Source organism: Chrysemys picta, chromosome 5 (assembly GCF_011386835.1).
Source record: "Chrysemys picta bellii isolate R12L10 chromosome 5, ASM1138683v2, whole genome shotgun sequence".
Taxonomy (NCBI): domain Eukaryota; kingdom Metazoa; phylum Chordata; order Testudines; family Emydidae; genus Chrysemys; species Chrysemys picta.
Window position 1 is genome coordinate 99702490 of NC_088795.1, and position 19667 is coordinate 99722156.

At 44.5% G+C, this 19667-nt stretch overlaps 1 protein-coding gene and 1 long non-coding RNA gene across 4 annotated transcripts in view; one reads left to right on the forward strand and one right to left on the reverse strand.

The window, feature by feature from the left end:
* Positions 1 to 818: 818 nt before the first annotated feature.
* The window catches only part of KLB (klotho beta), a 50784-nt gene continuing 31935 nt past the window's right edge, over positions 819 to 19667 (reverse strand). For 2 of the 3 annotated variants that reach the window (XM_042843425.2, XM_024106705.3), the window contains exons 3-5: positions 19056 to 19324; positions 14046 to 15189; positions 819 to 2110 (exon numbers count right to left, since the gene is read on the reverse strand). In XM_042843425.2, the coding sequence (XP_042699359.2) occupies positions 1716 to 2110; positions 14046 to 15189; positions 19056 to 19324 (1808 nt within the window). In that variant the 3' untranslated portion in view covers positions 819 to 1715. Of the gene's footprint in view, positions 2111 to 4722; positions 6454 to 14045; positions 15190 to 19055; positions 19325 to 19667 lie in introns of all 3 variants that reach the window. The other variant, XR_010601904.1, reaches the window with a different exon arrangement.
* LOC135984000 (uncharacterized) lies at positions 7091 to 12395 on the forward strand. The gene is made up of 3 exons (XR_010601907.1): positions 7091 to 7229; positions 8683 to 8764; positions 12265 to 12395. It is a non-coding gene; the product is annotated as an uncharacterized LOC135984000 (long non-coding RNA).

A 19667-nucleotide genomic window follows, 5' to 3' on the forward strand; every position in this document is an offset into this window, starting at 1 on the left:
GCTATGTTCACTCTGCAGTATCAGGTGGAGGATATGGATGAAGAAAATAAGCCTAAGGTGGCTAGCACACTAGAGAATTGGACCCTAGCCTTTTATCCAAAGGCAAGTTTAATATGTGAAAGGAACCCACAAAGTGGTGTCTCTTTTTTCAAATATTTAGCATAGGCACATGCCCTGTATGGGGGTGAGGCACAGTTGAGATGAGGGGTTTAGATGCTGGGTAGCAAAGAACCCAAACTTGCCCTGGGAGCAGAAGGACCCAGAATTACGGTTGGTATATATGACACGATGCTGTCCTATTCAGTACATTTATCCAGACAACAGGCTAGGTCTACCCAAACTGCAGGCTTCCAAAAGGAATATCAAGTTTATTCTATTTCTATTGCAAATTCAAGCAGTGTGAATAAACACATCCCTGACTGACATTGGTATGTTTAAAAAACCCCCAATCCTGTAGATGCAACTCTGCCCACAAAGGACTGCTTTTGGCAGCATAGCTGATATTGTTTGGGGGCTGTGGTGTTCCTACCCCACAAGAAAAGCTGCTCTCTGTGTATGCTGCGTCTATCCTAGGGAACTATGCTGCCAAAGACTTTGTAGCGTAGAAATAGCCTGTGGGTGCTGAAATAATATCTGGGCGCTTTGTCCACTGACCAAATGAGCCAAGAGAAAAAGTAAACCAAAGTGAATAGGAGCATCTCAATCTCTAAACATATAAAATGCTGTTTGTAAGAGACATTGTGAGGTAAATGTAACCTCTATAAACACAAATAAAAGATTTAGTGAAAATAAGGTAGTTTTGAAAGACACCTATCATAGCCTGTGAAAATGGCATTTTTAATAGAATACACGATTCTTGAGAGAAGACATTTCTAAACAAACTGCTCTCATATTTATTTATGATAGGCTTTGCAACACTGAGGGCTGCACTGGCAGTTTACTGAGAGTACAGGAGGCTCAGCTAGTTAGCATGTTTTCCAGAAATAAATACATATGACTTATAGTTGTGTGGATATCTATTTTCTGTGATGGATTAATAGATACAGCTTGTTTTAATGTTCCAGTAATAAAAATCTGTACACAACTGACTGATTTTTGTCCCTACCCTGCAGGGTAAAACAAGCAGTAGTTGTATATCATAATGTCTTGTTCCCAACTGGTCCTAGGAACTATTACCTTAGTTTTGGAACAAAGTATCTCAACTGCCCCAGTATCAGAGTTAGGCATTTATGTCAATGATGAAGTTAGTCAGATTTATGCCTTTGCAACTAAAACCAGAATCTGGTCCAAACTATTTAATGCTTGGTGCTGAATTTAACTGGAATTTTTTAAAGCTGTCACATTTGCAAACAGCTGCAGATACAAACTTATCAATGACCAAACATATCTGAGTGTCCATCACAAAAATTTCTAGTTTGAAGACATTCACATATAAAAGTGCACATCAGTTCTCACAGCTTAATATCTTTTCAAGTCAAACTAGTTAACAGATCATTCCAAGGCACAAGGAGAAACCATTTAACTTGCTTCAAAAGCTAGATAAAAATCACTGGTACCCGTCAACATCAGTTTTTCTTCTCCCTTGTGTAATTATTTTCCATTCCTCCACTGAACGTTATTTGGTGTGTATAACTGGAGTGACTCACATAGTGCTTCTCAGAAATTGTCCCATTCTCTTTATCCTATGCAGAAAGCAGATGCAGACAGTGATGAATCTAGTTGAGAGTAGCTTTGTGTCCCTTTTTAAATGGGGGACAGATGTGTTGGAAATTTTTTGCTCTATACAGTTTTCTTCTTTTTCTTTTGTGAAAAATTATAATTGTTAGAAGCAGGACAAAAGTGGAGAAAAGACAGCAGCCAAAAAATATCAGAGGCTTCTTCTGTGAGAGAAATAAACAGAAGGTACACTGTGTTTTTTCCTCTGATTGATCACATAGATCACTAGAATACTCTGCAGGAAAGCCATTACTGCTAATCAGGTTGTTGTAAATTTGTATTGAAGACTTGGCTCTTGAATCAGACGTGAAGAATCCAAATCTGGGTTTTGATTTTTCTTCAGTCAGTTTAAATGCATAATAACCTCTAATCTTCACTTTATCAGTATGATATGCTGAAAAAAAGTAATGAATGTTGATAAATTCTCCTTTTGTATGAAATGAAAAACGATTTAAGATCTCAAATGAACACAACATTTATAAAGTTAAAATTATAACTGGATTATAAAACAAAATAGTAAAAATAATTATTCATTACTTCAGTGTGCTATATAAATAATCCTAATACTTAATTTGCATGGTTATTCTAATCATCATCAAGGAGATATAGTGAGTAGAATTAGAATTCAGGAGTTCACACTTTACAGTCCTGAGTTTAGTCTACTAGCACCAGATTTTAAAATGTGTTTAGGCACTTAAAGATGCAGATAGGTACTTAATAAGATTCTCAAAACTGCTAGGTGCATAACTCCCCTTCAAATCAAGGAGTTAGACACTTAGTAGGATTTTCAAAAGTACCTATCTGTATCTTTAGGTGCCTAAATACCTTCAAGAATCTGGCCCCATAGAGCCTAATCATAGTTTGGATGAGTGGATTTTGGAAAAAGGAGTCAAAAAAACATTCTGCGAGGGAATCAGCAGCTCTGAAAGATTAGGAATCCCTATACTAGGCTATTATAGTAAAATAGTTTTTACTTACTTGCCAAGCAAAACACAGTTATGTACCTGAGCTGTAACTGTTGTTCATTGAGATGTGGGTGCCAATGTGTATTCCATGCAGGTGTGCATGCACTGAGCGCACCAAAGCCAGAGAACTTTGCCTAACAGTACCTGAATGGGGCACTGCTAGTGCTCTCTGGCCCTTAGCCCCTCTCCAAGCTATTTAAGGCTGGTGCTGCCCCAATACCTATCAGTCACTTTGCATTGAATGTCAAGAATTGAGACTCTGATGCAGAGGGGATGAAGGGTGGGTTGTGGCATACACATCTGTACACACATCATGAACAAGGGTAACACTACAGGTAAGTAACCATCTTTTCTTCTTTGCGTGGTTGCAGATGTGTATTCCACTCAGGTGACGCACTAGTAGTATCAGAAGGAGGTAGGGCTTGGAATCTACTTAAAGAGCAATTGCAAGAGCGCCTTCCCAAAATTCGCATCTGATCTGGACGCATGGGTGGCGGGTATAAGAGGCTGGGGAGGCTAAGCCTCCCCAAAAAGGATGTGGTGCACCTCCTTCTGGAGGCACGCCACCCTGAGGCCCCGCTCCTGCTCATCCTCTTACTCCATAGCCCCGCCTGTGCTGCTCTGCTTCCCCCCTACCCCACGCATGCTGCTCCTCTTCCTGCCCCAGCTCTCCCCTTCCCCCGAGGGCTCTCCCCCTCCAGCGGGCAGAGGGCTTGAGGGAGGGAGCGAAAAGGTGCAAGTGGCGGGTGAGGGGGCCTGGGAGGGAGGTGGAGCAGGAGCAGGGCGTGGGATGGAGCGTGGGCAGGTCCTTGTGGGGAGGAGGCCGAGTGGCGGTGGACCTCAGAGCAGAGCACGGGGCGTGGTCCCCCACTTTTAGGGAGCTTCTGATGCTAGTGCCAAGCCTCCCCAACTGCATTAATCATGCCCCGACCATGTTTGGACGCAGACATCATAGCATAATATTTGGTTAAAGTATGTATGGAAGACCACATTGCAGTGCTGCAAATGTGCAGTATCAAAAAGTCACTGAGAAAAGAAATCAGTCACTTGAAACTTTGTTGAGTGGTCTCTTAACCTCTGTGGAGGAGGCATCCAAGCTATTCCATAAGTCATTGTGATATACCTTCTCCCTGAAGGACCAGAGAAAGGAGAACATTCTTCTTAGGGGAAGCACCTCAAGCCAGGAGCAACATTCCATGTCAGCTCCAAAGAAGAGTGTGGGGCCGGATGATCTGTGGAGGTCCTCAGTGCCAAAGCGGGCCAGATGGCGTGCTCTAAAAGGTGCTGCTTTAGACTCATCCCTTGCCACCTGTGTGCTCTTTTTAAATCACTTGAAGATGGAGCATCTCTCTTTAACATGCCCTTCTCCCAGGCACAACAAACAGTGTGTGGGGTTCACTATTGGGGATAGCCAACATACACAATGAACTATGTTTAAACCCTGGTGAGGGCATCACCCAGGGTAATTATATATCTATTCTAAGTTCTACAATTAAATCTAAGGGTAATACTAAACTATGCTAACAATGAATGATATACAACAAAGTTCCAGAAAAAAATGAAATAAACAGTGAGGTAGACTACTACATCAAATGCTCCGACTCTAGCCATGGGTGGTGAGAAGGAACTCAGGGGTGTTGGATCAGTGCTCCCCTTAAATAGCCTGTGGAGGGGCAAAGGGCCAGAAGACACAAGAACCACCCCTATGGTACTGCAAGGCAAAGTTCTTCAGGCTTCGATACGCTCATCATGCATGTACTTGAGTGGAACATACATCTGCAACATCTCAAAACAGCAGCTAAATTCAAAGTTGCACATTTCCCCTGAAAGAGTTGATTGAATTGTAAGCTCTTTGGAGCAAGGATTACCTGCTCATTATAAGTGTGTACATGGCCTAGCCAAAAGGGGCCCCATCAGGGACTGGGATCTCCAGGCACTACACTCCAATAAAAATAATACACATTCCTAACACCTAAAATTACCCTTAGGAGGTAAAATTATAACTACATTAAAAAACAAAATAGTAAAAATAATTACTTACCTCTTCACCTTTTCATTCACATGTAAGCAGAGAGAAAATCCATAATATTATTTAAATAAGGTAATTTTGTAAGAGTGTTATAAATTATTGAACTTTTGGGCTCTCTTTGAAGAGATATACTCCTACAATTTGAAAAATAAGAATTTCATGACCACCTGCCTGAGAATTCCCTAAAGGAAAATAGTTATATTTCTTTGTAGGGACTTGGGGATGCACAGGAAAAAATGACATCTAGTAATTGTTCCTAGTTTAGTTTAATCTTTAGAACTGATTTCCTTTACCATGCCCTGGGTTTTAATAGAGACAAGGCAGGTGAGGTAATGTCTTTTACTGAACCAACTTATTGTATATAGTCATTTGTAGGTTTCCATTATTGTAGCTGATCTCAGTGTCCCAGAAGTTGAAAGTGATTATATACAAGAAACCCATGGATCACCACACTTATTTCCACAGATCCAGTAACCACCTGAAATGCACCCAAAAGTCTATTATCTACAGTCACACATTTAGGGTATGTCTACACTACGAAATTAGGTCGATTTTATAGAAGTCGATTTTTAGAAATAGATTTTATATAGTCGATTGCATATGTCCACACTAAGTGCATTAAGTCGGCAGAGTGAGTCCTCACTACCGTGGCTAGCATCGACTTACGGAGCAGTGCACTGTGGGTAGTTATCCCACAGTTCCCGCAATCTCTGCTGCCCATTGGAATTCTGGGTTAAGCTCCCAATGCCTAATGGGGCAAAAACATTATCGCGGGTGGTTTTGAGTACATGGCGTCAGTCGTCCCCTCCCTCCGTGAAAGCAATGGCAGACAATCGTTTCTCGTCTTTTTTCCTAGGTTACCCATGTAGACGCCATACCACGGCAAGCATGGAGCCTACACAGCTCACCGTCACGGCTGCTGTTGTGGGCAAGTCTACTGTGGGGGCTGCTGTGATCCAAGTAGCCAATGCAATCATTGACGTTCTGTTATCAAGGGTAGTGACTCTGGGAAATATGCGGGCCTTTTTAGATTTTAGGTGCATCATATTCCTGTCCTTTGTCGCTGGTGAAGAAGTCTTGCAGCCATACATTCCAGTCTGGTCGGTACTAGAACATCCCATAGCACTTCTGTGGTTGACACATGTAACAGCTCTAGGGCTCTTGCTCTTTTGCCTTGGCTGAGGTACCTTGCTCTACCTGGACCTCCAAGCATTCGACACAGAAGCACCTGCAGCAGCTGGCATTGCTACACAGCAGTAGCTCCTTGCCTTCACAGCAGATGGTGCAGTAGGACTGCTAACCGTTGTCATCCACCGCTTCCGCTCCAACTCTGCTCTCCTGCTCCCCAGCGACGAGCTCGGAGGATCCATACTGGTCCTCCTGGGTGCTGCTGGCAGCAGACGGTGCAGTAGGACTGGTAACCGTCCTCGTCAGACATGTAGCTTGGCCAGGGGCTCTGGGAATGTCTTCCCTGCCCTGCTCCTAGCAACCTCCAGGGCATGGTGTACAGCTCCATCACTTCCCCTGCAATTCTGCTCTCCTGCTCCCCAGCAACGAGCTCGGGGGATCTGTTCATGAAGCCTGGACAGTAGTAAGGAGCAGTTCAATTATAGGTTGAGCAAGTGCAGAATCCACAGTAGAATGTGCCTTTGGACGTTTAAAAGCTCGCTGGCGCTGTTGGTCAGATCTCAGCGCAACCAACTTTCCCATTGTTATTGCTGCTTGCTGTGTGCTCCATAATATCTGTGAGAGTAAGGGGGAGACGTTTATGGCGGGATGGGAGGTTGAGACAAATTGTCTGGCGTCTGATTTTGAGCAGCCAGACACCAGGGCGATTAGAAGAGCACAACAAGGCGTGCTGCGCATCAGAGAGGCTTTGAAAACCAGTTTCATGACTGGCCAGGCTTCGGTGTGACAGTTGTGTGTGTTTCTCATTGATGCAAACCCGCCCCCTTTGTTGATTTTAATTCCCTGTAAGCCAACCATCCTCCCCCCTTCGAAATAAAGTAACTATTGTTTTGAAACCATGCATTCTTTCTTTATTAATTTAAAAAAAAAGAGAGAGAGATAACGGACAAGGTAGCCCGGGTGGGGTGGGAGAGGAGGGAAGGACAAGGCCATATTGCTTATTGTAGCCACACTAAAAATCAAACTGTTTGAATGACAGCCTTCTGTTGCTTGGGCCATCCTCTGGAGTGAAGTGACTGGGTGCCCGGAGCCTACCCTCCCCCCGCGTTCTTGGGCATCTGGGTGAGGGGGCTATGGAACATGGGGAGGAGGATAGACGGTTATACAGTGGTGACAGCGGGGGTCTGTGCTCTTATTGGCTTTCCTGCAGCTCCAACAGACGCTTTATCATGTCCGTTTGCTCCCCCATTTGCCTCAGCATCGGATCCTGCCTCCGCTCTTCGCACTCACTTAATTCTTTCCTGGCCTCTGCCACTGAATGCCTCCATGCATTAAGCTGTGTCCTATCAGTGTGGGAGGACTGCATGAGCTCAGAAATCATGTCATTGCAAGTGAGTTTTTTTTGCCTTCTAATCTGCAATAACTTCAGGGATGGAGATGATAGGGGGAGCGTAGAAACATTCTATGCTCTACAATTCTGGGGGGACTGCATGGTCACCTGGGCTGCTGAGTTCGCCACACTGACCAAACAGGAAATGAAATTCAAAAGTTCCCGGGGCTTTTCCTGTGTACCTGGCTAGTGCATCGGAGTTCAAAGTGCTGTCCAGAGCAGTCACAATGGAGCGCTCTGGGATAGCTCCCAGCGGCCAGTACCGTCGATTTGCCTCTGCACTATCCCAAATTCAATCCAGCGAAGTCAATTTTAGCTCTATTCCCCTCGCCGGGGAGGAGTACAGAAGTCGATTTTAAGAGCCCTTTAGGTCGACGGAACGGGGTTGGTTGTGTGGACACATTCATTTTTAAATCGACCTAACGCGGCTAAATTCGACCTAATCCCGTAGTGTAGACCAGGCCTTAGATACCACAGAATTTGCTCCAAAAAGAACATCTGGGATACACACTTAAAACCACCTTCCCTAAACAAGGACACTCCACCAATGAAGTAGATTGCCTCATGGAACAAGCCATCCAAATAACCTGGGAGAGCCTACTTCAATATCTGGGAGAAAAATACAAACCACTGACTGCATACCCCTAGTTGTCACCTACCACCCCACACTGGAACCAATATGGGGTATCATCAAACAATTGTCCCCACAAAACATGGGTTGCAACATCCTGAAAGTGTAGGTTACTTACTATAACTGGAGGTTCTTCAAGATGTGTGGTCCCTATCTGTATTTCACACATATGGTATGCATGTGCACCATGTGGCTGAGTCTGGTAATTCTTCAAAGCAGTGTCTGTTGGTCCATACACATGCAGTAGCTCTCCTTGTACTCCTGACTGAGGGTATAAGAGGCAGTGAAGGTCGATGCCTCTCCAGTTCCTCTTCTTACCGCCTATCCAACAGGATCTGAAGGAGGATGGGTAGTAGAATACTGATAGGGACCACACATCTTGAAGAACCTCCAGTTACAATAAGTAATCTCCACTACTTCTTTGAGTGCTGGTCCCTATGCGTATTCCACATGTGGGTGATTGCAGTGTTCAGACTGGAGGGAGGTGCGAGGAAGCTGGTAGCAAAGATGCCGATCCCACTACTGCATCTTCAGCCGTGGCACAAATTAGAGCATAGTGTGTCACGGACATTTGGATAGAACTCCAGGTGGCTGCCCTGCAGAGGGATGCCAGATAGGGATGCCATGGAGGCAACTTGTGCTCACATGGAGTGAGATAAACACCCACAGAAGGAGGATTTTTTTGCTATTTTTTGTAGCATTCTAAGATGCATCCTAAAATCCACTTACAAATCCTCTGGGAGAATATGACTTGCCCACGCAATGTCTCTGCTATGATGACAACAAGTCTTGGTGATTTCCTAATGGATTTGATTCTTTGCAGGTAGAACGCCAGGGCACACCGGACATCAACGATGTGAAGACTCATTTTCAGAGGAAGCATGGGGCTTCCAGGAAAAATACAGGTAAGTATCATTTGATTGATGTGGAACTCAGAAACAATCTTGGGGAGAAATCTTGGTAGTCAAAGAGAAACTTTTTCTTTGTGAAACACTTTATAAGGAGGGTCCGCCATGATGGCTCTGAGCTTGCTGACCTTCCTAGCCAACCCTTCCTGGGTTCAAAAGGCAGACTTGTGAGTATTGACAGGATGACGTCAATGTCCCATTGAGGTGTAGGTTTAAGCACTGGTGGGAGGATACTGATCAGAACTTTCATAAATCGTACTGTAGCTGGGTGAGTCAAGACAGAATGTGCTTCCAGCGGAGAGAGGAAGGCACTAATTGCTGTTAGTACTCACAGCAAACTAATAGCGAGACCTGAAGACTTCAGGGACAGGAGATAGTCTAGGACAACTGGGATGCTTAAGGTAACTGGAGAATGTTGATGGAGTTGTGCCCAGGCCAAAAAGCATCTCCATTTGGCTAGATAGCAGATTCTAGCAGAATCTTTTCTACTTTGATAATGGATCACCTGAACGAGGGCTGAGCATGAGTGTTCTATTTCCGACACCCATCCAAACACCAGGGCATGAGGTGGAGTGAGACCAGATTGGGATGCTTAATTTCCCCTCCTTCCTGGGTTAGGAGATCTGGGTATGGGAAGATCATGATTGGTGGGTGGGCAGAAATTGTTAGAAATGCCATGAACCAGAACTGTCTGGTCCAATAGGGTGCTAGGAGAATGATATTGGCTCCGTTAAGATGAATCTTCCCTACCACCAGTGGGAGTAGGGGAATGGGAAGAAAGGCATATCTGAGGCTGTTTGTCCAAGACAGCAGAAGATTGCAATCCTGGGAGTCGCAACCCATGGTTCCTCTAGAACAATATAAGGGGAGCTTTCTGTTCATTTGGGACACAAAGAGGTATCATAGTGGACTACCCCACTGTGTAAATATCTCACTTAGGACTGTGTTGTGAACCTCCCACTCATGGTCTGGCAAGAAGCTTCTGCTTCATTTGTCAGCAAGAGAGTTGTGAACACTGGGAAGGTACGCTGCTTGTATTGTGATGTGGTTCCTGATGAACCAGTTCCAAAGTCTGATGGCTTCCATGCAGAGGGGACAAGATCTCGCTCCTCCCTGTTTGTTTATATAGATCACCATGGGTGATATTGGCTGTTATTTATACATGGAGTGTGCATATGAGCAAGAAAGGCCTTGCACGCAAAGCAGGCTTCCCTCAGTTCCATATGTTTATATGTAGCCTAGCTTCTTGTGGGGTCCAGGAATCCTGAGCAGTGTGGTTGTCATGTGGGCATCCCACCTCAGGAGGGAGGTGTCTGTTACAATGGTGGTCCTGGACGTGGAAGGGTTGAAGGGAACACTGAACATGGGTTTTCAGGGTTCAGTCACCAAGCGAGGGAGGTGATAACTCTGGTGGGAACCTTGGAGTTGATATGGTCCTTCTTCAGTCAGTAGATTGAATGGAGCCAAGCTTGCAGACACCGCAGCTGGAGTCTGGTAAACGGCATCATGTGGCCTAACAGTGAAAGACTGCGGTCTGTGGGTAATACGTGAAATCAGGTTGCTCATTGTATGAAACCTGTCTGCAGGGAGGAATGCTCTCACGGAAACTGAGTCCAACATCACCCCAATAAAGTTTACTGACCTTGTGGGTAACTGGACAATAAAATGGACTTTTCTTTGTTTATGCAAATGCCTAGGGTAGCCAAAAAGTTGTAGAGAAACCCTGTCACCGACCTGACCACTTGATGAGGTTGGTCTACCAGGAGTCAATCGTCCAGGTATGGAAATACCATTTAGCTCTAGCATCTCACCTGGAAGTGTTTCTGGCCAACTGTAAAATGCAGAAACTTCCTGTGTGATGGGTGAATGTCCACATACAAATACGCGTCCTTCATATGGAGAGTCATGAACTGCATCCCTTTCTGAAGGGAGGGGGGATTATCAATGCCAGCATAATCATCCGGAATATCAGATTTCGCATAAAGATGTTGAGTTGCCAAAGGTCCAGGATGGGTCTCCACCTTTCATCATTTTTGGAAATTAGGAAATGTGGGAAGTGGAACCCCTTCCTGTGGCAACAAAACGGGATGCGCTCTATTGGCTCTTGGTGTAAAAGAGATTCTGCATCCTGTTGAAGAATTACCTTGTGAGGGTGGTTCCTGAAGGGGGACCAGGAAGGGGGCTTGTGAGGCAGGAAGGAGAGGAACTCTATGGAGTTTCCCTGATGGATAATCTCCAGAACCCAACTGTTCCTAGTGATCTTGTTCCAGTTGTGAGCAAAGAGTGCTAGACAGCCCCCAAAGATGACAGGGGGAAAAGGTGAGTAGCATTAGTGGTGGTCTTGACCAATATGTCAAAAATGGCTCTTGGCCAGTAGTTGGGAGTGAGTAGAGGCTGTGGCAGTAGAGGGGGCCAAGAAGCGAGGCCTCAGAATCCTCTGGCATTTGTGTGGAGGCTCAGCTGGGCACCTGGCCATAAAGGTCAATGGGGTGGAGGGGAAGCATCGATAGCAGCGGTATCATCGGTACCACAGCACTTCTGCCAGACAGTTGGAGATGGAACAACTCCTGGGACATTGATGTAGACTCCTCTTCTGGAATAATAACATCGCTTACAAGGGCAAAGCTGGAAAGAAGTGGAGACTGTGGATAAGGGAGGACAATATCCTCTGGTGTTATGTAAGTCTCCTATACTCTGGTGGGTGAGGGGTTCCGGCAGTCAAGTCTGAAGTACGTGGTGCATCTGCATCAGCCAGATGATCTTTAGATGAATGAGGCAGTATTGATGATGGGTCTGGACCAGCATTCATAGATGGAACCAGTGAATGTCTGTCCTTACGCTTGCTCAGGTGACCAATGAAACTGGAGGATCTTTCTTTTTATGCACCTTGCCCTCCAATCTGGGCATCTTCACCAGAGCCGGTTTCTTAGGTTCCATATGCAACGTCTTTCCTGCCTTGGACAGGATCGGAGAGGAAGTGTGTTTCTTATGGCCAGTCCTCGAAGGAAAGTTGTCCTTGTGTCCATGAGTGTTCCTCTACTCTCATGGTGAGCCCTAGAAGAAGAGTCTTTGGGCTTAGATGTTGAAGGCTCCAGTCCAAGGCACAGGTTTGGAGTGACACTGCTGGTCAGTTGAGGCCGATGCACAGTGGGGTGTTCCTAGCTAAGATTGGAGAGTGGACTCAGCCTTCTCCACCACAGGCTTTCATAGGCAAAGCTCTTGGGCTTTTCAAGTTCTGGGTGGGAAGGAGTGAAAGATACTGCACTTTGCAGGACTCCACCTTGCCCAGAGAGTACAGGCATTGTTGATGTTCATCACTGATAAAGAGGGAGTAAGGGCAGGAGATGCAATTCTTGAATCATGGGACTCTGGGCATGATTCTGGAGCTGGGGAGAAGTTCCCTAACCAGAGAGAAAGAAATACTCTATACTATACTGTAAGCTTTAACTACTAAGCTAAGAAATATAACTATTTAGAAGTATTTTATTTCTTTACAGGTTATACAACGAAGTGAAGGAAGAAACAATTCTGACTCATGCAATGTGGCAGTAAGAAGGAACCAGAGAGGCGTTGACCATCACTGCCTCTTATATCCTCAGTCGAGAGCACGAGGAGAGCTACTGCATGTGTGTGGGCCAGCAGACACTGCTTTGAAGAATTTCCAGACTCAGGTGCATAACGCTTATGTGTTCCCCACCTGTGGAATACACATAGGGACCAGCACTCGAAGAAGAAATCTTTCCCAACCATCCTCTTCTGGTCTTCAAGCAACCCCCCATCTCACCAAGCTCATCATCAGAAACAAGCTCCCCACAGACCAGGACACACACTCAAAGCAGTACGAGGCCCTGCCAGAACAACAGATGCAAAACGTGCAGACATATATACACCACTACAATGATCAATACCCCCCACAACACACCTTTCAAGATCCTTGGGTCCTACCCAGGCCTATCACAACATGTGGTATACCTCATTCAGTGTATCAAATGCCCCAACAATAACTATGTGGATGAAACCAGACTATTGCTATGTTCTCAAAGGAACTCACACAGAAAAATGATAAAAGACAATACCACCCTATCACCCATAGGCAAACACTTTTCACAAAGTGATCATGGCATATCTGACCTCTCAGTCCTAGCCCTCAAAGGAAACCTGCACAACACCTTCTAAAGATGAGCCTGGGAACTTAAATTCATAACTCTCCTAGATCTTAAAAATCATGGTCTCAACATGGTTTTATGGTTCATTACAACAATTTGTAAGACCCTGCCTGCTAATCCTTAACCGCCCACATAATTTTAAGTGGTCTCCTACAGCATGTGTGAATCCGCTATGCTTAACAGTGTCTCAACTTGTATTTTGCTTCGACACTCTGGTTACCTTCCCCAGACCTGAAGAAAAGTTCTGTGAAGCTCAAAAGCTTGTCCCTTTCACCAACAGAAGTTGGACCATTAAAAGATTTACTTCACCTACCTTACATGACTACAACACCACTGCAAACAACTGGATTATAATATGCAGTTATATTTGAGCAACATTAAGTACAATCTTCTAAAGAGATTTAATCTTTTACATGAATTAAATAGTTGGATACCAAATAAATACATGGGATTGGAGATGGCAAGTTTTTGGTTCTTCCTTAAAGCAGGGGAGCTTTCTGTGCAGTATGAGCTCTGTAGGCAGTATATATAAATGTCTACAATATAGCCTTGCTTGTAAAAATAAATCTTTCCAGGGAGCTACTGGCACAAGAACATTTCCCCCTTTATTTAGAGATTATAACTCAGTGTCTGGAATTCGTATAGGACATTAATGAACAAACCAAAAAAATACTCATTATTCCTAAATTCCTTAAAAACTAATATAGCATTGAAATGTTAAATTCATTGTTTTTAAATGTGGATGCCTAACAGCCACCTAAATCTATATTTAGCCACCTAAATAAGTGGCCTGATTTTCAGGGGTACTGGGAACTTATGGCTCTTATTGACATTGAAGAGCAAAAATAGACAGCAAAATTAACTTTTTTCAAAAAGTTTAAAATGCTTCTCAAGACAGCCAAAATAAATTAACTATTTTACTAATATTACTTTTCATTGTAAGCCATTGCTCAAGTGGGCACTGGGACATTTTGTAATCACGAATGAAGAGGTGGATTGTGAATGGAAGGGGGAGGTGGACAAAGAGACAATGTCTGTGTTGAAAAATATAGTCCATATCATGAAAATGGCTAAGAACCCCCATTCTAAAATATCTGCATTTATCATCTCACCTTTTAAAACCTCTTGGGTGTATTTTCCTAAGTAATAGTTTCGAAGTTCATCATTAGCCAAAGACTGGTCGTCGATCCCATTTGCTGTGATGTAAACATCTATATCACCGTAGTTTTTTTTAATCCATTTTAGAACTTTGCGCATCCCCCAGGGCACCACTGCCAAACGAGATGGGGAACTCAGGCATGTGATATCCTGCAGGAATTGAACATCCCGATCAAATTCATACCAGCTCCCATTTTGAAGTTCATGAATCACAAATCTTGTGGTAAAATGATTCAGTGCATAAAAATCAGCTGCACCTTTAACAAGTTTCTTTTCTTCATCTGTGAAATATGGCAAGAAGGAACTTGAGAGGCCTTTTTTGTTTTTAGATACAATGTATTCCCTCATGGCTGCTGGATAATCCCCTGTCTTAAAAATTGGATCTGCAAACCAGGCTATTTCAAATTGAAGAAATCTTTCAGCAGCTTTTAAGTGAGAATCAAAATAGGGATTGGCAGGCTCAGCCCAATCTGAATGCAGAGACAAAGACACTAGTCCATGCTGAAATGATCTATACTGCTTGTCATATATTTGCCAGGCCCTGGCATGTGCTATCAGTAAATTGTGTGCTGCCTGATACGTATCATTGCTGCTGCTATTATAGACATCGCTTAATCTGTTTGGCTCATTTATGGTGATCCAGAGTTTAACCAAGTCACCAAGTTCCTGAAAACACAAAGCTGCATAGTTCTGAAAAGCCTGAACAGTAGACTGATTTAGCCATCCTCCTCTCTGCAACAAAGGACCAGGCAAGCCTAAGTAGGCATGAGTTGGATAGTATAAGGTGACCATACATTTAATGTTGAGTTTCAGTAGCTCACTAATCACACATCTATAATATCTGAGAACTTGTCTATTGATGGTTGACAAATCCCCATTAGGTAAAATTAATGACCAGTCAAGTGCAAATCTGTAATGTGTTACTTTCATTTTTTCCAGGAGATCAAGTTGTTTTTTAATACTGACAAAGTCTGTACACTGAGCTGGTCGGGTTTTCAGCTTCACTCCTTTAACTCGGTGCAAAAGCCCGTCTCCAGTGATGTTCCAGAGATACAGGTTTGGGTCACAGAACTGTGGAGAGGAAGCTACAGATTCTGCCTGTAAAAATGGATGGGAACAAACATATGCACATTTATTTTAATTAAACAGGTATCTGTTTGTTACATGCATCTCTATATTTAAGACAGAATTAGTTTTATTTGCAAAGCAGTGAAGCGAGAATCCTCATTGCTTTTAGTCCTGGTTTTTATAAATTATAAGTTTACAAGCATATCACTACAGTGCAGGATGTTTTTTTTATTTAATTCAACCTCACAGCATTCCTGTATAGTAGTTACATCCATTTTTACAAATGGGTAAATGGAGGTATAAAGACAATAATTAATTTGCCCAAGGTCACACAGGGCATCAGTGCTACGTAAAAGCTAAGCATTATCAGTGGAAGACCTAGGACTAGAATCAGAGTCCTGGCTCTCACTTCCCCACTGTTCTAATTCCAATTATAAATAACCATGTAGTTTAATGAATAGTTGATACACATTTATACACCTGTCATTCGCTGACCAGTGTGTTTAATATATAGGATTTGCAATACCATGTGGTGAATTAACAAGGTTTAATCTAAAAGTTTTGAAAAGTAAAACCCATCCCTGAAATATGAATTTACTCAGAAGTTTTTATTTTCCTGTGGCTGGTAGTGACTAGGTTAAATTACATTTATTTTGTCTGTATGTATTTTTCTGGGCTAATGTTGTCCAACATGTCATCTTTCACTATATAATTACAAAACCATGTTACAGCACACCTGCCACATGTCAAATATAGCTATCTATCACGTTTAATGTGGAAATAAATATTGTAAGAAAACAGTCTTATCTTATCAGGATGGTGTACACAATATAATGTATTTCTGAATAGAGTTCATACTGAAAGTGCCATATATGCAGAAGATGCTGATTAATTTTTTCATTTGTGTTGTTGCAATATTTTAAACTTATGGTTTATTCATTTTCTACCCTTGCAATGAAGCCTGAGAATCCTTAGACTTCTGGGTTGTATTCCTAACTGTATCACTGACTTGTTCTGTGGTTTTTGGGCAAGTCACTTAAGTGGTCCTTAGTTTATACATCTATAAAACAGATATTGTTATACTTACCTCACAAGGTTGTTATGAAGCTTAATTTATATTTTTGAAGTGCTTTGAGATACCTGGATGAAGGGTGGTATATACATACTGTGATGCACACTAGGTAGGGTTGCCAACTTTCTAATAGCACAAAACTGAACACTCTAGCCCTGCCCCTTCCCCGACGGCCCCCCCGCTGACTACATTCCCCCTCCCTCGGTGGCTTGCTCTCCCCCACCCTCACTCACTTTCACTGAGCTGGGGCAGGGGCTTGGGTTGCGGGCTCTGGGGTGGGGCTGGGGATGAGGGGTTTGGGGTGCAGGAGGGGGCTCCAGGCTGGGGGGTGGGGCCAAGGATTCGGAGTGCGGGAGGGGGCTGCGGGTTGAGGCAGGGGATTGGGGTGCAGGAGGGGGTGAGGGCTCTGGGGTGGGGCTGCGGATAAGGGGTTCAGGGTGCGGGAGGGGGCTCTTGGCTGGGGTAGGGATGCAGGGGGGTGCAGACTCTGGGGTGGGGCCGGGAATGAGGGCTTTAGGGTGCAGGAGGAGGCTCCAGGTTTGGGGGGAACTGGGGCAGGGGGTTGGGGCACAGGCTTACATCACATGGCTCCCAGTCAGCGTGGAGGGGGGAGGGTGTCTAAGGCAAATGGGGTCCAGCATTGCCAAATCCATACTGGCGGATCTAAAGATGACAACACAGGTAGAGCGGAATGACCTGATTTTGGAATTAAGAGATCTATGAGACTATCTAGTTGTGTTTCCATTATGACAGCTTAGTTAGTGGGCATGCTGTTGGCACAGACCTGAATAAGGGATGTATACCCTACTACAGCTGCTATCCTATCTGACTCTTTATTGGCATATTGGTATAACGGCAATCAGAAAGGAGCCTCAGAAAGCAGAAATGACTTAATCAATGAAGTATTGTTCTTAACTATGGAGATAGTACTATTAGGTATACACAATAGTAGCGTGGATCCCAGCACATGTAAGGATACCTGCCAATTAAATGGCTGATAAAGCATTGAAAAATGCCCTACAAAATGAGGAGGTTGATATAAAGAACCCTCTAAGAACACAAGACTTAAAGTTTGGCTAAGAAAAAAATTAAGGAGGAATGGCAAAAAATAGAAAGAGAAAAATGGACGAAGGTTGTTTGAAATATCTCCTGAACTTGAGGATCATGTTATACTTTACAGCTATGATAGAAGAAGCAAAGTAACTATATTTAGAGTTCTGACCAGTCACTATGACCTGAATGGCTATTTATATCTATTAAACATGCACAAACATGGATTCTGCAAAGCATGCAAAGATTAAAAAAAAACAGTTCCGCATCTGATATGGCAATGCAGGGCGAGTTATACAGAAAGAAAGATTTCTTTATGAAGAACTGAGATGCCTCAAGGTGAAAGAACATAGTCTGAGAGGATTGGTGAGAGTACTGGCAAAGTGGTGTAGCATTAAATAAGCATTACTGCGCTTTTTTAAGGATACCAGGCAGAGTCAGAGGATATAGATTTGATTATGTGAAAACACTGGTAGGTGATTGTCATAGCCTCACATTCTGAGGCTACTGCACCATAAAATGATAAGAAAAGAAAGATAAATGGGGGCAGACAAGATAGGAGAACAGACTGAACCTAAAAACTCCGGTACAAGAATGATGCAGAATTCCTTGCTGCAAGGAAGGGCTAGCAGCTGGGAAGCGAATAGTAGGAAGTGGTCCAGGGAGATGGCCTCAAGGCACTCCAGGGCAGGGCAGTCCTTACCCATATGCAAACTACGCAGCTGCGTAGGGCACCAGGAAATTTGGGGCCTCGGGGTGAGGATGAGCCACTTGCAGGGGTCCAGAGATGGGTTGAAAACCCTTCCCGTTGTGAGGAAATGGAACTCTATATTTTTGTCTGGACAGAAGGGGACAAACTAAATCAGTGACCTAGCCAGAGGGCTGAGTCACCACCCATCAAAAGGTGGGTTCATACAGTATTGGAGTAGTTGCCGGCTAAGTTCCCTCTAAGCTGAACTGCTGTGCAGCTTGCCTATTAAGCCCCGCGCAGGGGCTCAGGGCTGCAGCGGGGAGAGATGCCTCTTCCCGCTGGACCTAGCACAGACCTGCAGCGGTGGGGAGAGGCGCCCCTCCTTGCTGGCCCCAGCGCAGACCTGCCCTGGACTTGCCGCAGCCAGGGGAGAGGAGCCCCTTCCTTGGCCCAGCCCACCCCCGTCAGAGCTGCCGCGGCCAGGGAGAGCCGCCTCTCCCTCGCCCTAGTTGCTGCAGTGAAAGAGGGTTGGGGGGAGTCCTCTCTCTCCATAGCAGCCCTGGGGCAGCCTGCACCCCAAAACCCTCATATCCTCGGCCCTCCCTCAAGCCACTCCCCCCAGCCCTCTGCCCCAGCCCTGAGACCCCTCCTGCACACCAAACCCCTCATCCCTGGCCCCACCCCAGACCCTGCACCCCCAGCCAGAGCCCTCATCCCCCCACACCCTAACTTTCTGCCCCAGCTCTGAGCCCCCTCCCACACACCAAGCCCCTTGGCCCTACCCCTACCACATGAATTTTGTTATGTGCACCAATATGAAGGTGATGTGTCACACATCACCTCCACACATCACCTTCATATTGGTGCACATAAAATTCATTCTGCACATGGACATAAAAAATTAGAGGGAACACTGGTTCTCGGCGAGGGGCACTGGAAATGTGGAAGTGGAGTGACCTAGCCACTAGGCAATGCCACTGGTAAGTCCAGCCCCACATCACACGTACATATGTACAAAGTACTATTGTTATTAACTGTTGTATGTAGCAAAAATAACTGTTGTTTACAGTATATTAAGCTTACCTTAAGAACGGACTCTGTGATACCCCAGGAGAAGTCACAGGGAAATTGACTTTGCAAATCTGCAGTAGACTCTTTCAGAAAGAAGCCATTTTTTTGAATTATTTCCTTGTAATACAGTGCAGATGACTTTGGAATCCTTTCTTTCTGTTTACTGTTGAAATCTACATAAAATAATCCACGTCTAGTGCTGTAGGCATGTTGCCATTCAAAGCCATCAAGGAGAGACCAGGCTGTGTAACCAAACACATTTATTCTGTCGTATTTAATAGCTGCATAGGAGAAATAAATAAAAATGTGTTGTATGTTAAAATATTCATTAAAAAAATGCAGTGTGATTTACAGTATGAGCATGCATTATAACAAAGTAAAGAGAGTGCTGTGTATTATGAAACTGCCTATTTCTCATCACTCAGATCCACCAACTTCTTGAGTTCCTTGGGGGTGCTTGACCCCCGCTCCGTCCCGGGGCCCGCCCCCACTCCACCCCATCACCCAAACTCCCACCCCAGCCCCACCTCTTCCTGCCCCTGCTCCACTCCCGCCCAACCTCTCCCCACCCATTCTGCCCCCTCACTCTACCTCTACCTCTTCCTGCCCCTACTCCTTCCCTTC